The sequence below is a fragment of the Filicampus tigris genome, chromosome 10 (genome assembly GCF_054856515.1).
Source record: "Filicampus tigris isolate MCC_2025a chromosome 10, RoL_Ftig_1.0, whole genome shotgun sequence".
Lineage (NCBI taxonomy): Eukaryota > Metazoa > Chordata > Actinopteri > Syngnathiformes > Syngnathidae > Filicampus > Filicampus tigris.
Genome location: NC_141226.1, coordinates 24557138 through 24573815, shown reverse-complemented (window position 1 = coordinate 24573815; position 16678 = coordinate 24557138). Strand labels below are relative to the sequence as shown.

General features: G+C 47.6%; 3 protein-coding genes and 1 long non-coding RNA gene across 8 annotated transcripts; 3 read left to right on the top strand and 1 right to left on the bottom strand.

The window, feature by feature from the left end:
* Positions 1 to 68: 68 nt before the first annotated feature.
* On the top strand, positions 69 to 2209 carry epdr1 (ependymin related 1). The gene is made up of 3 exons (XM_086042190.1): positions 69 to 400; positions 1389 to 1597; positions 1758 to 2209. Exons 1-3 carry the CDS (start codon positions 138 to 140, stop codon positions 1949 to 1951), a joined length of 666 nt encoding a protein of 221 aa, XP_085898316.1. The 5' UTR covers positions 69 to 137; the 3' UTR covers positions 1952 to 2209.
* A 550-nt stretch (positions 2210 to 2759) lies between these two features.
* znf622 (zinc finger protein 622) lies at positions 2760 to 8846 on the top strand. Of its 2 annotated transcripts, none has more exons than XM_086042151.1 (7): positions 2760 to 2896; positions 4834 to 5407; positions 5688 to 6017; positions 6256 to 6418; positions 6794 to 6909; positions 7051 to 7194; positions 8045 to 8846. In XM_086042151.1, the coding sequence occupies exons 2-7, from the start codon at positions 4840 to 4842 to the stop codon at positions 8176 to 8178; spliced, it is 1455 nt and encodes a 484-aa protein (XP_085898277.1). In that variant the 5' UTR covers positions 2760 to 2896; positions 4834 to 4839; the 3' UTR covers positions 8179 to 8846. The 2 variants fall into 2 exon arrangements, with proteins under 2 accessions (XP_085898277.1, XP_085898278.1); XM_086042152.1 differs by having other exon boundaries at positions 2827 to 2942.
* Positions 7669 to 12570, bottom strand: LOC147141509 (uncharacterized). The gene is made up of 2 exons (XR_015088268.1): positions 10378 to 12570; positions 7669 to 9969 (listed from the first exon to the last, which is right to left on the bottom strand). It is a non-coding gene; the product is annotated as an uncharacterized LOC147141509 (long non-coding RNA).
* On the top strand, positions 9285 to 14774 carry tmem71 (transmembrane protein 71). Of its 4 annotated transcripts, none has more exons than XM_086042175.1 (10): positions 9286 to 9464; positions 10437 to 10519; positions 10614 to 10659; positions 10833 to 11069; positions 12200 to 12468; positions 12601 to 12795; positions 13481 to 13547; positions 13652 to 13728; positions 13821 to 13873; positions 14226 to 14774. In XM_086042175.1, exons 2-10 carry the CDS (start codon positions 10489 to 10491, stop codon positions 14247 to 14249), a joined length of 999 nt encoding a protein of 332 aa, XP_085898301.1. In that variant the 5' UTR covers positions 9286 to 9464; positions 10437 to 10488; the 3' UTR covers positions 14250 to 14774. The 4 variants fall into 4 exon arrangements, with proteins under 4 accessions (XP_085898300.1, XP_085898301.1, XP_085898302.1 ...); XM_086042176.1 differs by lacking the exon at positions 9286 to 9464 and adding an exon at positions 9524 to 9582; XM_086042174.1 differs by having other exon boundaries at positions 9285 to 9464; positions 10437 to 10659.
* Positions 14775 to 16678: the final 1904 nt, after the last annotated feature.

Genomic DNA, 16678 nt, shown 5'->3' with positions numbered 1-16678 from the left:
TAACGGTTCGTTCTTTACGAAAGGATTTTTGACTAGCTTTTACGCTGAAATCGTAACCGGAAGCAGTGTCGCGCGTATCTTTTTGTGATCGGCACCAGTGTCTTGGATTTACTGCCACAACGAAAAGGGACGACACGATGCAGCAGTTAATGGCCGTGCCGCTGCTGCCGCCGTTTGTGCTTCTGCTGCTGCTGGGCTCGATGCAGCTGCGCCAGGCGGAGGTTGAGGCGTCGGCGGCGGCCGCAGCGTCGCCCTGCCAGGCCCCGCTGCAGTGGGAGGGCAGGTGGGTCGTGTACGACCACGGCACGGGCAGGAACAACCGGGCCGCTGTGTCCTACGACGGACAGAACCACAGACTGCGGGTTCTGCAGCAGCACAAGAAGCACACGCCGTGTCAGAGGTGCAAAACGCACACACCCCACGCGCAACATAAACTTAAGGTAGTTGGAAAAACAGCCGAGTCAGCATTTGCACGCTGCTCGATGGAAAAGCGGATTTTATTTGTAAAGCACATTCCCAGAGAGGACTCGTATAACGTGCGTTACATAGTGAAAGAAAGCAATCGCGCATCTCATTGAATGTAATGTGTTTATTTTGAAGCATTTTATGGTTTGCTGAAGCAGCTATGTGGCAAGACTCAACTTGCTTGACTTGCTGCCAGTTTGACTTTGGATTGTTTACCAAAGGCTTTCAGAGGGAAAAAAATGCTTCTATTGTTTCTTTCATGCTTTTTTTCTTACAGAAACGAGATGACAATAACATTATTCAAAACAAGATTTGCCCTTCCCCTCTCTTGTTGGATTTGCTTTGCTTCTCTGGATATCAGCCAACCTTGAAAACGTTTTTTTTTTTTTTCCCTTCATTGGGCCTCATTCACAAAGTGCTTACACTAGAAAAAATGGCACATACGAATATTTGCTGCACAAATCTGTGATTTATAGTGTACTTGAATTTGTTCTGTGGTTGTGCTGTATGTTGGCAGTTACGCAACTCCAATCACTCCTCACCAAGCAGCACTTTGGCAGAGCGTACAATACAACTTTATTTATACAGAGCATTTCATAACAGCTGCAGATGTAAGTGTCGCAATGGAGATTTGAAAACAAACAGTGGAGCTACACATGTGGACAGACAATATAACAATACTCAGGCGTACTGTAGACAGTGGTCCACTTTATATCTGTCTTATACTGCCCCCAGGTGGCCAAGGCATATGCACAGCAACAGCAACACAACGTCCACTGAATTGGTGCAAAATTGTCACCAAAACTCTTTGCATTCGACGTCATTACGTGGTGGTTACTGTCTGTTTTTATGAATGATGGTCCCGCAGAATAGTGACGACCAACATGTGTTTGTTGCTGTCGTTGTGGCGGTTGCGTGCGCAGGTACTTTGAATTGATCTACTTGTACAAGAGCAAGCTGATGTTCCAGATCGACCAGAAGACGGGCGAATGCGCCAAGGTGGAGCTGACCGAGGCCTGGGACCCCTTCGACATTCCCGACAACTCCACCTTCGAGGACCAATACATTATCGGTGGCCCCGGCGACAACGTGGAGGTGCAGGAGTGGTCCGACAGGAAGCCCGCGCGCAAACGTGAGCACGTCGAACCACACTTTGAATGGTTGAATTTTTTTCAAATGGAAAAAAAAGTACAGCACACTTTTTAATTCAAAAAGTAGATGTAAATCACACACAGTAAAATGGTATCTTGCGATTTCACATTTAAAACTGTGTGCGTGTGCGTGTGTGTCAGATGAGACGTGGGTGGGCGTGTACACGGTGCGCGACTGCTATCCGGTTCAGGAGACGTACGTCAAGAACAGCAGCGTCACCACGTCAACGCGCTTCTTCAACCTGCAGCTGGGCATCAGCGACCCCAACGTCTTCACGCCGCCGCCCGGCTGCCAGGCGGCCCGACCGCTCGCCTTGGCCCCCGCGCGCTGCTGATCCGCTCGGGTTCCGCTCGGGCCGCGTCCCCCGTCGGGCATCGCGAGGCCACATGCAGATGGGATTTCTTTGTTTTTTAGTTCATAGTCAAACCGACAAGAGCGGAGCATGAGTCTTAAAAAAGACGCATTCAAAAATAGACCTTGAATGATTTGTATCTTCTACTTTGCCAAATATGTCATCCATGTAAACAGTATTAAATACGAAGCCCATTCTTCATATAGTGTGACGATAATAAAGCAGATTATTCGTACCAAATCCCCCTCCAGTCTTTTTGTCGATTATGTGCCCGGACATTGATTGTATTGACATTGGCTACCAGTCTGTTAAAAAAAAAAAAAAAGTTGGTCCAACTCAAAATTTCAAGGCAACAAACTTCAATAAAATTTGAAGTTGGCCAAATCAATCAAATATTTTAAAAGCAGGTTTTCCTGCATTTTCTTCAAAGAAATAAGAGTTTACAGACCTAGTGTCTCTTGTATTGTCCCACCACTTAAATATATAAATAACACCTCAGCAAATTATTTTAGAGAAAACAACGTGCTTGTTTTGTTGTGCTAACCAACATTGTCATAAATGTACATTTATATTTTAAAGTTGTTCCAACTTAAATTATTGTTTTAGTCCCCCAAAAATACAAGTTGTGTTCTTTACAGTGTATATATATGCCTGAAATGATCTTTTAATTATATTTATATAGTTTTTTGGGGGGGAAATCCATTAATTCTTCATTTCATTTTACTTTATGTGTTCTTTTATTTTTAAATGACATTTGTTGTTGATATGATGTTGCAATACCTGGTCTACACACCAAGTGAATGAGTGGCGCCATAACCACATGAAACCAACGAAGAAGAAGAAGTTCAAAGGTTACCAGGAAGTGTCCCTCACGAGACAGTTGGATAACACGTTTAAGACGTTTTTTCGATTCGGCACGCGAAGGAAGTAAGTATAAACTCTTCAAACATGACTGTTGCGGCCTGATCATCAAGTAAGCTAAACAATTGTACGTCGATGTATATTTTATTTGACTTGTTGACGTACGAGTGGGGCTCGCAAACTAGGCTTAGCTAACAAGCGAGCTAAACACGATTGCACGCATTTAAACGGCAGCACAAGAACAGACAGAAAACACGCTATAAATTATACATATCTAATAAACTACTCGTGTTGGCACCTTTTTAAGCAGCTAACCTTGTATTTACCAACACGTCATTTGTTGAACTTTTTCAATGATGTACATTTGACTCAATGTGACAGTGTGTAAAGCGGTAAATATCGATAGATTAACATGAGACCAGCATTGTCACACAGATCTTTTGAAGGCAGCTCAAACGCTGTAAGTATCACCTTAAAATAAATAATAAGAAAGCTCTGTTCGAGATTTTAATTTCCGGAACTGACCTGAAAGGTCAGGTGAGGTGTGACTCACTTGCTGTGCTCAAAAAGAAATTTAAAAGCCAAGTACGCCAAATACACCAAATTATATGAATTGGGTATAAGTCGGTGAAACTGCAGAAATATCTGAATTTTGTGCCGTGTAAATGTGTTAAGGAATGTGCATATGTAGATACAGTGTGTGAATGTGTTCTAAATAAAATCGGTTCTCGTCAGTAATATAAAGTTTCCATTCATTTCTATCATTTGTGTTTATTTCTTAACCCTCCAATTTGTGCATTCAAAAGTTTGCAGAAGGTCAAATTAAGTTCACCCTGAAATAGGGTTCGGCGATCTGGCAAAAATATATCATGATTTTTAAAAAAAATAAAATCACGATCAACGATTTTATCATGATGCTTTTTTTTTAATCGTTTTTTTAAAGACTAATTTGCACATTTCTGACCATTTTCCTCATGTTAAACACATAAAACTTATTTAAAATGTGTACAAAAGTTTAAAAGAAAAAAATTGACATATTAAGTCAGCTAGGCTTTCTGAACAGGTTTTAATTTGAATAGTGACAATTTTGATCAAAATGTGCAGTGAATGTAAACATAAAAGGTAAGAATGTAAACATAAAAACAGAGCTCGTAACGCAGGTCTAGTACTTTGAAGAGTCTATTAAGGCCCTCGCTTTCCACTGTCTTAATGGGAATCATGTCTTCAGCAAGGTAATAAGTCACTGCCTCAGTTACATCTTTACACTGCTTGCTTGTTTTTTCATATGGCGTGCCTTTGTTAAATGACTGTGTTACCGTGGGTTTCGTTAGCTTGGAGCTAGCGGCTGCCTCCGGCTACCAATGGTCTGATCTCCATTTGCTTCGGCTGTTGCCGCTGACGTAGTTTGCAAACAACTGGTTTGAGCTTTCTCCTCCGAGGAAAAGCCAATTGTGTATGTGGAGTTTCCTTCCGGGACCAACTCTGCTTCGTGGTGACTTCCCGCTATAGCTTCCCGCTATACAAACAAACAGGGAGGCGGGGAGTGTCACGTACCATGCACTGTGCGTGCTGCGATTGGTTGGTCGGGTATACGCGTCAGCGGCTTTGCGCCGCCATAGAGATAAAGAAGAATTAGAATGTGCCATGTAGACGATCAAACCATCTTTCAGCTTTGTGAGATGGTGAACACGTTTAACCGCTTAACGATCTAATGCCGTCATATCGCCCACACCTACCCTGAAAGGTTAAAGTGCAGTTTAGGTTCGTCCTGAAATTTGACCCAAAAGCCCGATGCCGTTACCAATCAAACCAGTAACTGAGTCACAATCAATTTATGCTGGTGCATTTTCTGCACCGCCTGTTTGAAATAATGCTGTTTTCAGATGGAATCTGTTTTGCTGTATGATTAATCGAAAAAAAATAGATGAATCGATTGAGAAAGTCATCTTGAGTTGCAGCCCTCTCCCAAACGTTTTGTGAGTAATGTGTCTTACTGTGTTGAGGCCGCGATGTCATCGTACACGTGCATCAGCTGCCGCGTGGCCTTCTCCGACGGCGAGGTGCAGCGCGCCCACTACAAGAGCGACTGGCACCGCTACAACCTGAAGCGCAAGGTCGCCGACATGCCGCCCGTCAGCGCCGACAACTTCCAGGAGCGCGTCCTGTCGCAGCGCGCCGCCGCCGAGCGCCAGCTGAGCGACGCCACCGAGGCCTGCGCCGTGTGCAACAAAAAGTTCTCCGGCGCCAACTCCTTCGGCAACCACCTGCGCTCGCAGCGCCACCGGCAGGCCGAGCGCCGCGCCCTGCAGGCCGCCCGCCAGCAGGTGGACAAGCTCAACCAGAAGAACCTCGAGAAAGGGCTCGGCGGCGAAGACAAGGCGGACCGAGACGCCAGGAACGAGGCTTTGCAGCAGGCCCTCAAGGAGCAACGGAGGGCCGGGCGGCCCGGCACGGGAAGGGAGGAGGAGGAGGCGGCGGCGGCGGCGAGGAGCAAGCCGGAAAAACCTCTGCGACTCGTGTGGCTGGAGGAGCAGGCCAAGCGGAGAGAGCGGGACGAAGGGCCCGCCGCCGAGGAAGGTCAGCAAGTTTTTCAACAAAACAGCGTCGTTAGTATTGGACATATTGCGACTTGCCGTTGAACACAACTTGTATGTTTGCGTTACTAACGCCATCCTAAGACTGAAGGTGAAATGACATTTTTTTACGAAATAAAATCAAAACACTAATGAAAACTAAATCAAAAAGAAGCATTTTAGAAAATAATTAAAACTAATTCAACAGAATAAAAAATCAAAAAAGGCAAATTGAAATGAAAACAAACTACAATGAAAAATCCCAAACTGTTCTAAACCTGTAGAGGAGTGGGAGGACATGGACGAAGATGATGATGATGATGATGGTGATGATGATGATGACGACGACTTTGAGGAGGACATGGAGGAGGATGACGATGAGACCACGGAGAATAAGGAAGGCGACTCAGCCGCTTCGGCCGACCCGCAGCGGCCCGCCTCGGCCTCGGCCGCCGCCGCCCTCCCCGGTTCCATCCCCGTCACCGACTGCCTGTTCTGCCCGCATCATTCCAAGTCGCTGCTGCGCAACGTCGCCCACATGACGCACGTTCACAGCTTCTTCATCCCGGACCTTCAGTACCTGGCGGACCTCAGGGGTCTGGTCCGCTACCTCGGTAAGTCTCAGTTTTGTAGATTTGTAAAGCCGCCGACATCAGTTTGACCAATCAGCAAGACATTTGGTGGGTCATGTCTATGGTGGCAGGCCGCACCAAAAGGTCTTGGAGGCCTGTGCACCAATTGCAAGTGGAAGGCGTCCATTTTGCTTCAAATCAGCCATTTGGGGTGAATTCCAGGTCTTTTGGTAATTTGCCAACATTTCCTTTGCTTTTGTGTGGTGCTGCCGTTGCTTAGGCGAGAAGGTGGGCGCGGGGAACGTGTGCCTGTGGTGCAACGAGAAGGGGCGCTCCTTTTACTCCACAGAAGCCGTGCAGAGTCACATGACGGACAAAAGTCACTGCAAGCTCTTCACGGACGGGGACGCCGCGCTGGAGTTTGCCGACTATTACGACTTTAGGTAACCGCGGCGATGAAGTCACTCGCCACCTAAACCTCTGCCCCATTATTATATACAGTCGTGGACCTGGATAGTTCCTAAAATGTCCACTGAAAACCTATTTGAAGTGATTTGGGAACGATCGCTGCGTTTGCACTCATTCCCTGCTTGATAATAACGACCAAAAAGATTTGTAGCGCACTTTTTAGTCATCTACAGCAGACCCTCACTTATAGCTGGTGTGGGTCGGGAACCGGCGAATGATGGCCAAGGCCAAGGTCGCTGTGTCCGAAATCACTCACTCATTCACAATCCTCCCCCGCTCGCGGGAAGTCACTCTCACTTCCAACCATTCCGAATGAGTCAACAATTCCAACGTTGTTGTTTGGGTAACAGGAGCAGCTACCCAGACAGAGGAGAGGGGCGCGACGACGACGACATGGACGACGAGCTTCCCGACGACAAGAACATTCAATACGACGACGAGACAATGGAGCTCACGCTCCCGTCGGGTGAGTGCCGCGGAGGACTTGGATGTGATCGCAACATAAAAGCTCTCGTTTGATTTCTTTAAAAAAAAATGCCTTGAGCCATAACCCATCTAACTAATAACTCTAGACACGGCACTTTTTTTTTTCTCTCCCCCCCCCCAGGCGCCAGGATCGGCCACCGTTCCCTCATGCGCTACTACAAGCAACGCTTCGGAACCGAGAGGACGCTGGCCCTGAGCCACAACAGCAATGCGGTGGGACGCGTGCTGCGCCAATACAAAGCCGTGGGATGGGGCGGCGACGCAGGTACGCAACAAACGCATCAAATCTGCTGTCTCAAGAGACTGTATCGTCCCCTCTCGTGGCCAAATGTGGGCAGTTTTCACATTTCTTTTGGGTTATCCAAGAGTATTAGATCCTGCAATCAGTCGTAAAGCTATTAAAGTAATTAAAAAAAGTAAGCCATTGTACAAATTACAGTTCAAAACAACAGTCATGTAAGTATTTGATACTTTGGTAAAATGTTGACTAAAAAACAATAGGGGGTTGAGGGCAGAACCTTGTGGAACACCCACATTGAATTTTACATGGCATTTGAAAGTTATTCTGAATGATTTTCTGTTTCTGTAGACAATCAAGAGATCTTTAAAAAGACACTTAAAATTATTAAGACACGTTTTGAAATATTTGTTTGCGCCTGTTCTCACTCTCGCATTGTCAACAAAATGGAAGACTGTAGTATAACATCACACCGAGGACCTGAAAAGCTTGCTTGCACAGTTTGTAGTTCTTACTTGGTCACTCCCAGCTGAGGTTTACTGTTAAAACAAAAAGAATCAGACATTGCACATTTAAACACCCAACATGATCAAACAAATCATTTGATTTCATCTATTGAAATTTTGATAGCTTAATGCTAACAACGTGGAATGTTATTGACAGGCTAACGGAAATTAGCTTCCATGGTAGGGTGATTCTAAAACTTCAAACAACTGCTTCTATAGCACACAGAGCAGCAATACATACAATTCTGATCCCACAACAATACTGAGTTGGGTGGGAACACTGACTCAGTAGGGGGCCTTCTCTGCCTCTTGATGATGTTTCATCCCTTGACCTTGAAAACGTGACCGATCTCGGCCGTGTTGTCCGTTAGGGCTGAGTGGCGCACGTCACGCTCCTCGTGACATGCAGTACGTGCAGATGATGAAGTCCAAGTGGATGCTGAAGATGGGCATGAGTCACAACGCCACCAAGCAGAAACATTTCCGCCCGCAAGTCATCTTCTGACACTCGAGCGTTGCAACTCCAACTAAGCGTTTGCAAATGGGACAGCTTCTGTGTCAGTCAGCGACCCAAAGTCATCACACCGGCGCCTTGAGATACCAGCGACGAGATACGCGTCGGGTCGTCATTCAGGTGATTTATTTTTTCCACTTTTTTTTTTGCTTTGTTGACTTGCGAGCAAAAATTTGGAATACGGTGGCAAAGCAAGCTGTTAATTGCCACTCCCAGTTGAAGTTTGCGACCTGAAAAAAAAAGTCTATCAGCAAAACAAAAAAAATAGGTAAGGAATAGAAATGGTCAACGCCAGAAGGAGCAGCACAATGTACATTGAACTGAAGCAAAAAGTGTGACAGAAACAATTTAATTCTTCACGTTCTACTTATGTCATGACTGTATGTTATTATTTTGTCAAAATAACATACAGTCATGACATAAGTCAGGCCTCACTTCCGCATAGTTGGCAGTGCACCAAGCTGAAAGCACTACTTTTATACGAGACTGTATTTTCTGTGCGGGAAGCCTGAAAACCGCGCCCTCAAACTTCCCCCGCATTTTGATGCTCATTTTCAGGCCTTGGCATACAAATGGTGGTGATGTCATCAGCTAATATTAATAATGCAATAACTGTCAACAGATGATTGTTCAAATAAACCATTTGAATCCAACAGAAATATGTGTCCGTTCATTTTTTTTTTTAATAGCATTTGACCACATGATGGTAACTGTGAGATTTGGCCAAGAGGGAGAAATTGCACTTTGGGCTGGTCACTGGGCTACATCATGGCTTCTTGACAAACAATGGACGGCAGCTTGCCAGTCAACAAAATCCCGGTCACAAGCATTGCCACTCGCATCCACACCAAATGACAATTGCTTCAATTTTCAATGAAATTTTTGCAATCTGAGAGGAAAAACATGTGGAGCTAAGCCCAGGTTTGAACTCTTGGCCTCTTGACTAAGGCAAAATTTGGTCACTACTCATCCACTTTGCGCCTATATATGAAATCTATACAGTATGCCGACGTAATAATAATAATGTACGTTAAATTGTGAGGTTTTTTTTTTCTTTTTACTCTGAAACTGCGGATTACACTCTTACTTTGAAAGTCGGCTTCCGGTGTGCGGGGCGTCTCTCTTGACGAAGGAAGAACGTCGAACGGGACACTTTGTTTTCTTTTTTCTCAGAAAATCCGAAAAGGTTTCACAGTCGAAAGGACGCAAAACGACGAGGGGAAGATTTGTCTTTGCAACCGGAAATAGGACTTAGAAAGGCGGACGATCGTCGACACGTGAGTTTCTTTTTGTCAAAGACTAAAGTCACTTTTGGGGCACCCGGCGACACGTCAAAACAACAACGACGTCTTCGCGCTGCCGCACAACACACTGGACACGGGAAAGTACCTCTTGGTGAATGCAATATTAAATAAAAAAATATACACTGTATATATCGGTTGTCTTTGAGTGAAACGCGGTCACGTTCCAATTAATGCGTTTATTTAATCATTGCTTTTATTTCAAAAGAAGTGCAAGAATGTATGCAAACATGATATTGACTTCATAGTGCAAATATGTGAGGCACGCAGCTAAAAATAACATCAGCGTCATGTCAACATTTTTCTTGTCTGGAGGCATTTTACATTAAAATATAATATTCAAGGTGAAGATTTTTATTAGAACGTTTGGTGTATTAAAAAAAAGTTTCTTATCTTTTTTTTAGTGGGGCTTTTTGTCCACTTCCGGTGACGCGTTTCGTTCCAGCATCAGCAGCTCGACGCACAGCATGCTGGGAAACTCCTGATGCACGGAGGAAAAAAAAACATTCAAACACAAACAGGAACTGAAATGAAAATAAAGACAAGCCACATAGTTTTGATGACATGAACAGTTTTCATTTAATGGGAATAATATGGGCAACATGACGGACACACACGCACCGGCCCAGAGTACAGCTTGTCTTGTTTTGAGTTTTAGGTCACATGACTAACTCAAGAGGAGTGGGCGTGCAACCCCCGCCACCCCCCACCCCCCACCCCCCACCTCCCTTTTGTCGAGCCGAAACCGGAGCGGTTTTCCGCCTACAAGCGTCCTCTTGTTCGTCTGCTCGGTGACAACTTTGACGTTGGACATGAAGTCGTCCTTTTTCAGGACATGACCTTACTTCCTGTTTCTCTTCCATTGTTTTTGTTGTCCGAAACCACTCACCGGCATGGTTATGCTTGTTTTTCCTTTTGGGTACGCGGCATGTGAACACGTCCCGATAGGACGCTGCCAGCATCCTTTGGTCTCGTCACCTCGTTGGTGCCAAGAAGGGAGATGTCGCTCTTCTGCTCTGGGGCGCTGACCAGTATGTCGAACTTTTCTCCTCTTTCTCTTCGTCGTCACGTTCATCAATCACTCACCAATGCGCCAATGTGACCCAACGCTGGGTGCCTCTTCAGGTTCGCCAATAAAACGACGCCTGAGGTCAAGCTCCGCCCACCAGAGGTAACAGCGCCAGGTTGACTTGCATGCGCTTTTAGTGGAATTGACTCGCGCCCACTTCCTGTTTTGCCATTACCTGACTTTTGTCCACTTCCTGTTTTGCAATCATTTGACCCCTTGTCCATTTTGCTGCCACGTGACCATGACCATGCCCAATATCCGTGCGTCCGTCTCAGCCCGGACGCGTCGCTGCTGTCTCCCGACTCGTCGTACGTGTGCTACTCGTCGTGGACGTCGGCGGGGTCCCCGTCGGAGGGCGGCGTCGTCCATTCCCGCTGCTGCCGCCGCTCGCCCCGCCTGCTCACCAACGGCTACTACGCCGTGACCGACGACAGCTTCCTGTGGGACGAGGACGGCAATGTGTCGCTGACGCCCTGCGCCGCCAGCGTGTCGTACAAGGAGAACCTTTTCAGGTGGGAGTGAGATAAGTTGCTCGGTCACAGGGTGGCTTGTGGCTTGGTTGATGGGACGGTGGCTTGGTCGTTTGTTGGCTCGGTCGGTGGTTGTTTGGCAGTTGAGGTTGCGATTTAAACCAGTGTTTTTCAAACTGTGTGCCGGTGTGCCGCGGGAAATGATCTCATTTGTGTGCCCGTGCGGTCTAGCGCCTGGCAGCATCGTGTCGTTAATACATTGTAGTACTCTTCCATACCAGCAGGTGGCAGCAGCAGGTAGCTAATTGTCTTTTGTTTAGAGACAAGTGAATTAGTGACGCATGTTTATCCAAACAGGCCCATGTTTCACACTAAGGATTATGAAATGCCGGTGCTTTTTTCGTTGTGTTTATTTAATTCATGTTCAAGACGTTATTATAACATGACGCCATCCTTCAATGTTAAAAAAAAATGCTTATACACTTATCTTGTTCAAATAACCTTTTTTCCCCACAATTTCAGCTGCTGGTGCGGCGTGGGATTTTTTTCAATGAAATAAATGTGCCTCGACTCAAAAAAGTTTGGTGAACACTGCTTTAAACGATGTGCCGGAAGGGTTGCCTAGTCAGCTGGTTGATCAGCAGGTTGGTTGGCGGGCTGAACCTTGGCTGAGAGACCAGATTGGTTGACAGTCGGGGGGTGAGGCAGTTGATAGGCGGGTGGCTGGCTTGTTCTGCCAGTTAGTTTGGTGGGTTAGTCAATGGGTGTGTCGGAGGCCCGGTCCATCTGTCGATCGGGCGAGTCGTTTGATCGGTCAGCGAGGCGTTAGCTGTTAGATCGGTGAGCATTGTTAATTGATCAGTGCGTCTGTTTGGCTCGTCTGATTGGTCGTGTCGGTGGATGGGTTGTTCAGTTAGTTAATCGGTTGCTTAGCCGATAGGTCGGTGGGTCGCTCAGTTGTGTGGTGGATTGGCGGATCGGTTTGTTGAGTCTGTCGATGTGCGGGAGGCCCGCTCCGTCAGCAGTTGGATCACGTGATCGCTCGGCGGATTGGTTGATCTGCCCGCCTGTCGGTAGGTGGGTGCTTTGTTTGATCTGCGAATCGGTCCGTGTGATCATTCGCTTGTCATTGTCATGAATGCGCGCTCTACTGTCGCCTTCGCTTATGTCAGAGTGTTCCGGAGGCGGCGCCGTAAAGCGGGCGGCTCCCTGGCTCGCCTGCTGAGCGATGTCGGCGAGAGCTGTCAGACCTGGCTGGACGGCGGGCTCTTTGGGGGCGTCTTCCGGACGGGCCGGGGCCGGGATCCAAAGGGAGACCAGGAGAACCGGAACCAGGACCAAGACCGGGCCCGGGAGGAAGGATTCACTTCCCCGGAAGAGCCGAGCTGGTCCGATGTGGGCCGATCCCGAGCGGACGACGGCTGCAGCTTCTTCACTTACGGTGAGAGTCCAAGCAAACGTGGAGACAGGCCTGCTAACCACCGTCGTAACGCGTTGTCCATGCTATATCTGATTTCAAGTTGAATATTCAGCATATACCGGTTTGACATGATTTGGCATTTTGTGGCGTCAGATCCGAGCGAAGCGGCTCCCCCTCCTGGCAAAGAGGCCCCGCCCCCCAAGCAGATGATCCAGGAGGAGATTTGCTCGGAAATCTGCCAATCAAGCGAGCGCTTTGCCCAGTCGCTAGGCGGATTCTCGGAGGTCCCGCCTCCTCCTGCCTTTTACGCCAACGCCTGCCGGCAGCCCGACGTGCCTCGACGCGCAGGTCCTTTCTTTACTTACTACCAGTATCGTTGTTGTCTTTTCTTTTGGGGAACAAAAAAAATAATATTACTTATCTTGCTATTTTTATTTCATTCTTATTACTGTCTTGTCATTATTAGTGCTCATGTCATTTTTTCAATTCATTTGATCATCTTTTTTGTTTTATTTTGATTGGTTTTGTTTTCAGTTCATTATTTTTTGAAATGATTAATACTGTTTTAGTTTTTATTTCAATTTTGGTTTTATTTGTACTTTTTCTTTTGGTTTTGGGTCATGATTTTTTTCACAAGACAGTACAATTTTATTTATATAGGGCATTTCACAACAGCTACAGCTGTAGTAACAAAGCACTTTACATCCAACAACCATTAGTTTTATTACTTTTCTTCTATTACTGTTAATTTTTTACATTTTGATTTCATTTTGTTTTTATTTCATAATCACTTTTATTCATGATTTCTTTTTGATTGCTGTATTATTACTTTTGACTTTATTTTGCTACAACAACTTTGACCTCATTCTGTTTTTAATACAGACTTTTTCCAGATTTTTTTTTTCTTCCTTTGTTCAGTTCAGGTTTGCTTTTATTTACTGAGTCTTTGCCATGTTAACTTTTTGTCTCGAATGATGTGTTAATTTATCATTTTCACGTTTGATTCATTAATTAATTTTGTTGCTTGTTTTAGGCGTAACGCCGATGACTCTCTTCGCTTTGGTCTTGGCCGTCTTCGTCGTCACGATGCTCGGCTCGGGGTAAACTTTTGATGTTTTTATTTTCAACTTATGACTGTTCAATTCTTCCAAATGCCAACAATGGCACTTGCGCCATGTCGTGACCGCATCATTTCCTCTCCCAGGTGTTTGGTGCGGAGCGCGGCGGCGGCGGCGTGCGTGGCGGCGACGGCGGCGTGCGCCGTAAAGGCAACGTGCCTGTGTGAGTGTTTCACGTTGACTTGGATCCAACGCTCAGTGTTTGGTGTATGTTTTTTTCACGCGCATCGCTGCAATTTTGTCAACGTGCTTCAGGTGCGAGCAGGTCGACTCGGCTGGGAGGAGGCTGGAGGTGCGCCAAGACCGAGGTGAGTCACTTGCACGCCCACAAAGTCCACTTGGAGATTTGCTTCCAAAAACTTTTTTTTTTAAGTAAAAAGTTCTAAACTTTTTGAAAGAGTTCTGGGATTACTAGAAGCACTAATCATCAAATGTAGAGTTTTTTTTTTTTTACGATGTCAAAAGTCGCACGTAATACAAATTTATTCAAGTAACTTATTACTGGAAGTAGTCAAGGTTTTTAAAGAAAGGACTAGAGTAAAAAAAAAAAAGGAATAAAACAAAAAGTTAGACCACAATGTGCGTGAATGCATTTAAAAAAATGTAAACACCACACAAAAATTGAAACCTACTTGTATTTTTTTTTTCTTCAACTTTCAGGACATCACTTCACGCAATGAATGACCTGCCAGACCACAACCCCACCAACACACACACACGCACGTGTTTTTTTTTTTTTGTGTTTGTTTTTTTGCGGTCACAGCTCAATGACGAGTGTCCCTCTTTTTAAAAAGAAACTTAATTTATAGTGTGCCAAATGAACAAGAAACAATCCGGAGGAAACGCTCGTGTCCTTCCACCCATTGTGCTCTTGGTTGCTATAGCAACTAAGGATGCCATTGACATCGTAAAAAACGTTGTCCTTTCTAACAAAATCTCAAGCGGCTCCTTGACGGAATGGGTGTGAAAACGTACCTTGTGACATCCTCGTAATGACGTTTACCTCTCTCGTCCACCGAAGAAATTCACGCACTTAACAAAAAAAACAACTCACTCATGCAAAAAGAAAAAAAACTCACATTCACCCAAAAGGGTCTCACACTCAAAAAAGTGTGTGTGTGTGACAGAAAGAGGTGTTTTTATTTTAATAAGGTTTTTAGTGAGCAATACATTTCACAAATAAAGTGTATGTGTTTTTTTACTGTGCAAGAGAGCTCTTTTGGGGGGGGGGGGGCTATTTTAGGTGAGAGTTCGTTTTTTCAGGTGTAAGGTAATTTTTGTTTCCGGTATGTCAGGGTTCATGAGAGCTCTTGGGGCGTGAGGTTTTTAGGTGAATGTGACTTACAGTATAAAGTGTTTAGGTATGCGTGCGGTGTTTTGGGGCTTGTGAATTTTTAAAATATTTTCTTCGTGTGTGAGTTTTTTTTGGGTATGCGTTTTTGGGTGTGATGTCAGAGTTTTTTCCATATAAGAATTTTTAATGTGTGTCGAGAGGTTTCCCGGTGCGATTCTTATTTTTAATTTTTGTCTTGGGTGAAAGATTTTTAAGCGAGTATGTGACGTGTGCACGATATTAGTTGTATGTCTGGCGGTCGACCTGAGGCGAGGTGCACCCCGGACCCGACATGGCGCAAGTTGACCAAACGGTTTAAGGGCCAGGCGGGCCGCGAGCGCGGGCGCGGGCCGGGTGTACGGCGAGGCGGATATTTCAATGAAAAGACGGCCGGCGCAAGTTGTGGTTTTATTTGAGGATGAAGTGGCGCACGTGGACACGGCAGCGGCCCGCCGCCGGCGTTCAATTGATGTTAGCCAGCGGGTGGGTCGCCGGGCGGAACAGACTGAGAAAGGGTCTGGCGAGGACCCTGCTGACGGTGGCCAGGAAGTTGTTTGAGCCCAGGGGCACGCCGCTGCTCAGCAGCTGGATTTGGACCTTGAGATGCCTGAAAACGGCATCGTCAAAGCCCGGGTTGTGGAGCAGCAGCGGCGTTTGAGAAGAGTCAAACTCCTTGGACAGTTCCCTGGCCACCGCCTGGACCACCACGTCGTAGGCGTCCATGTCGGCCAGGGCGGCGGCCATTTTGGGGCTCACCTCCTCCGCCGCCCTCTCGGACAGACGCTTGATGACGGGCAGGATGGCCGTAATCTTGGTGCAAGATCGGCACCTCCACGAGAGGCGCGTGACCAGGGTGGCGATCAGCGCGCTCACCAGGCTGCGCACGTGCGCCTGGTGCAGGCTACTGGTGGGCGAGGGCAGGGGCGGCGGCGGCGGGCCGGCGCCGGCCGAGGAGGGCGGCGGCGCCCCCGCCGGGCTGGCGCTGGCGCTGGCGGCGCCGAGCGAGGAGGACGGCGGCGGCGGCGGCGGCGGCGAGCCGGACCCGTCCTCCAGGCTGGGGGCCTCGGCCTGGCTCAGGTCGGAGATGAAGGTGTCGATTTCGTTGAGCGCTCCCGACACCTCCACGCGGCTCTTGGCGTTGACGCGCAGCACCTTGAGCCACAGGTGCAGCTGCTGCATGTACTTCTTGATGGTGTCGTCGGTGATGGCGTAGAGGACGTTGCAGTAGGCGTGGCGCCGCACCGACACGGAGCCGTCGTCCTGCGCGGCCATCAGGTGCTCGTAGACGGTGTCGGTCAGCTGCCGCCGCTCCTCCTCGGTGCACGTCTCCAGCTCCCAGTCCATCAGGTTGGACGTCAGGCTGTCGAACTTGCTGCTCAGCTCGTCCTCGGACAGAGGCCGCGACCAGGGCCGCGACTTCCGGCTGCTCCCGCCGGCGGCGGCGCCGGCCGAGCGCCGGCGGCCGGAGCGGCCCGTGGGGAGGTTGACCACGAAGGGCGGCTGGGTCTTCTTGAACATGCTCTTGAGGCCCGCCATCATCTTGCGGAAGCGGGAGCGCCCCACCGTGTTGAGCGAGCTCCTGACGGCCAGCTCGTCGGTGCAGGTGGACGATTTGGGGCGCGAGGAGAAAAAGCGCTTGACCTTGGCCAGTATGGCGCTCATGTCGATGCAGGGCCGGGCGAAGGCGCCGCTGGGCCTGCGCTCGGCGCGCTGCTGCAGCTGCACCATGGTCTGGATGATGTCCTCGGCCGCCATCTGGGCGTCGCGGGAGCGGCGCGCC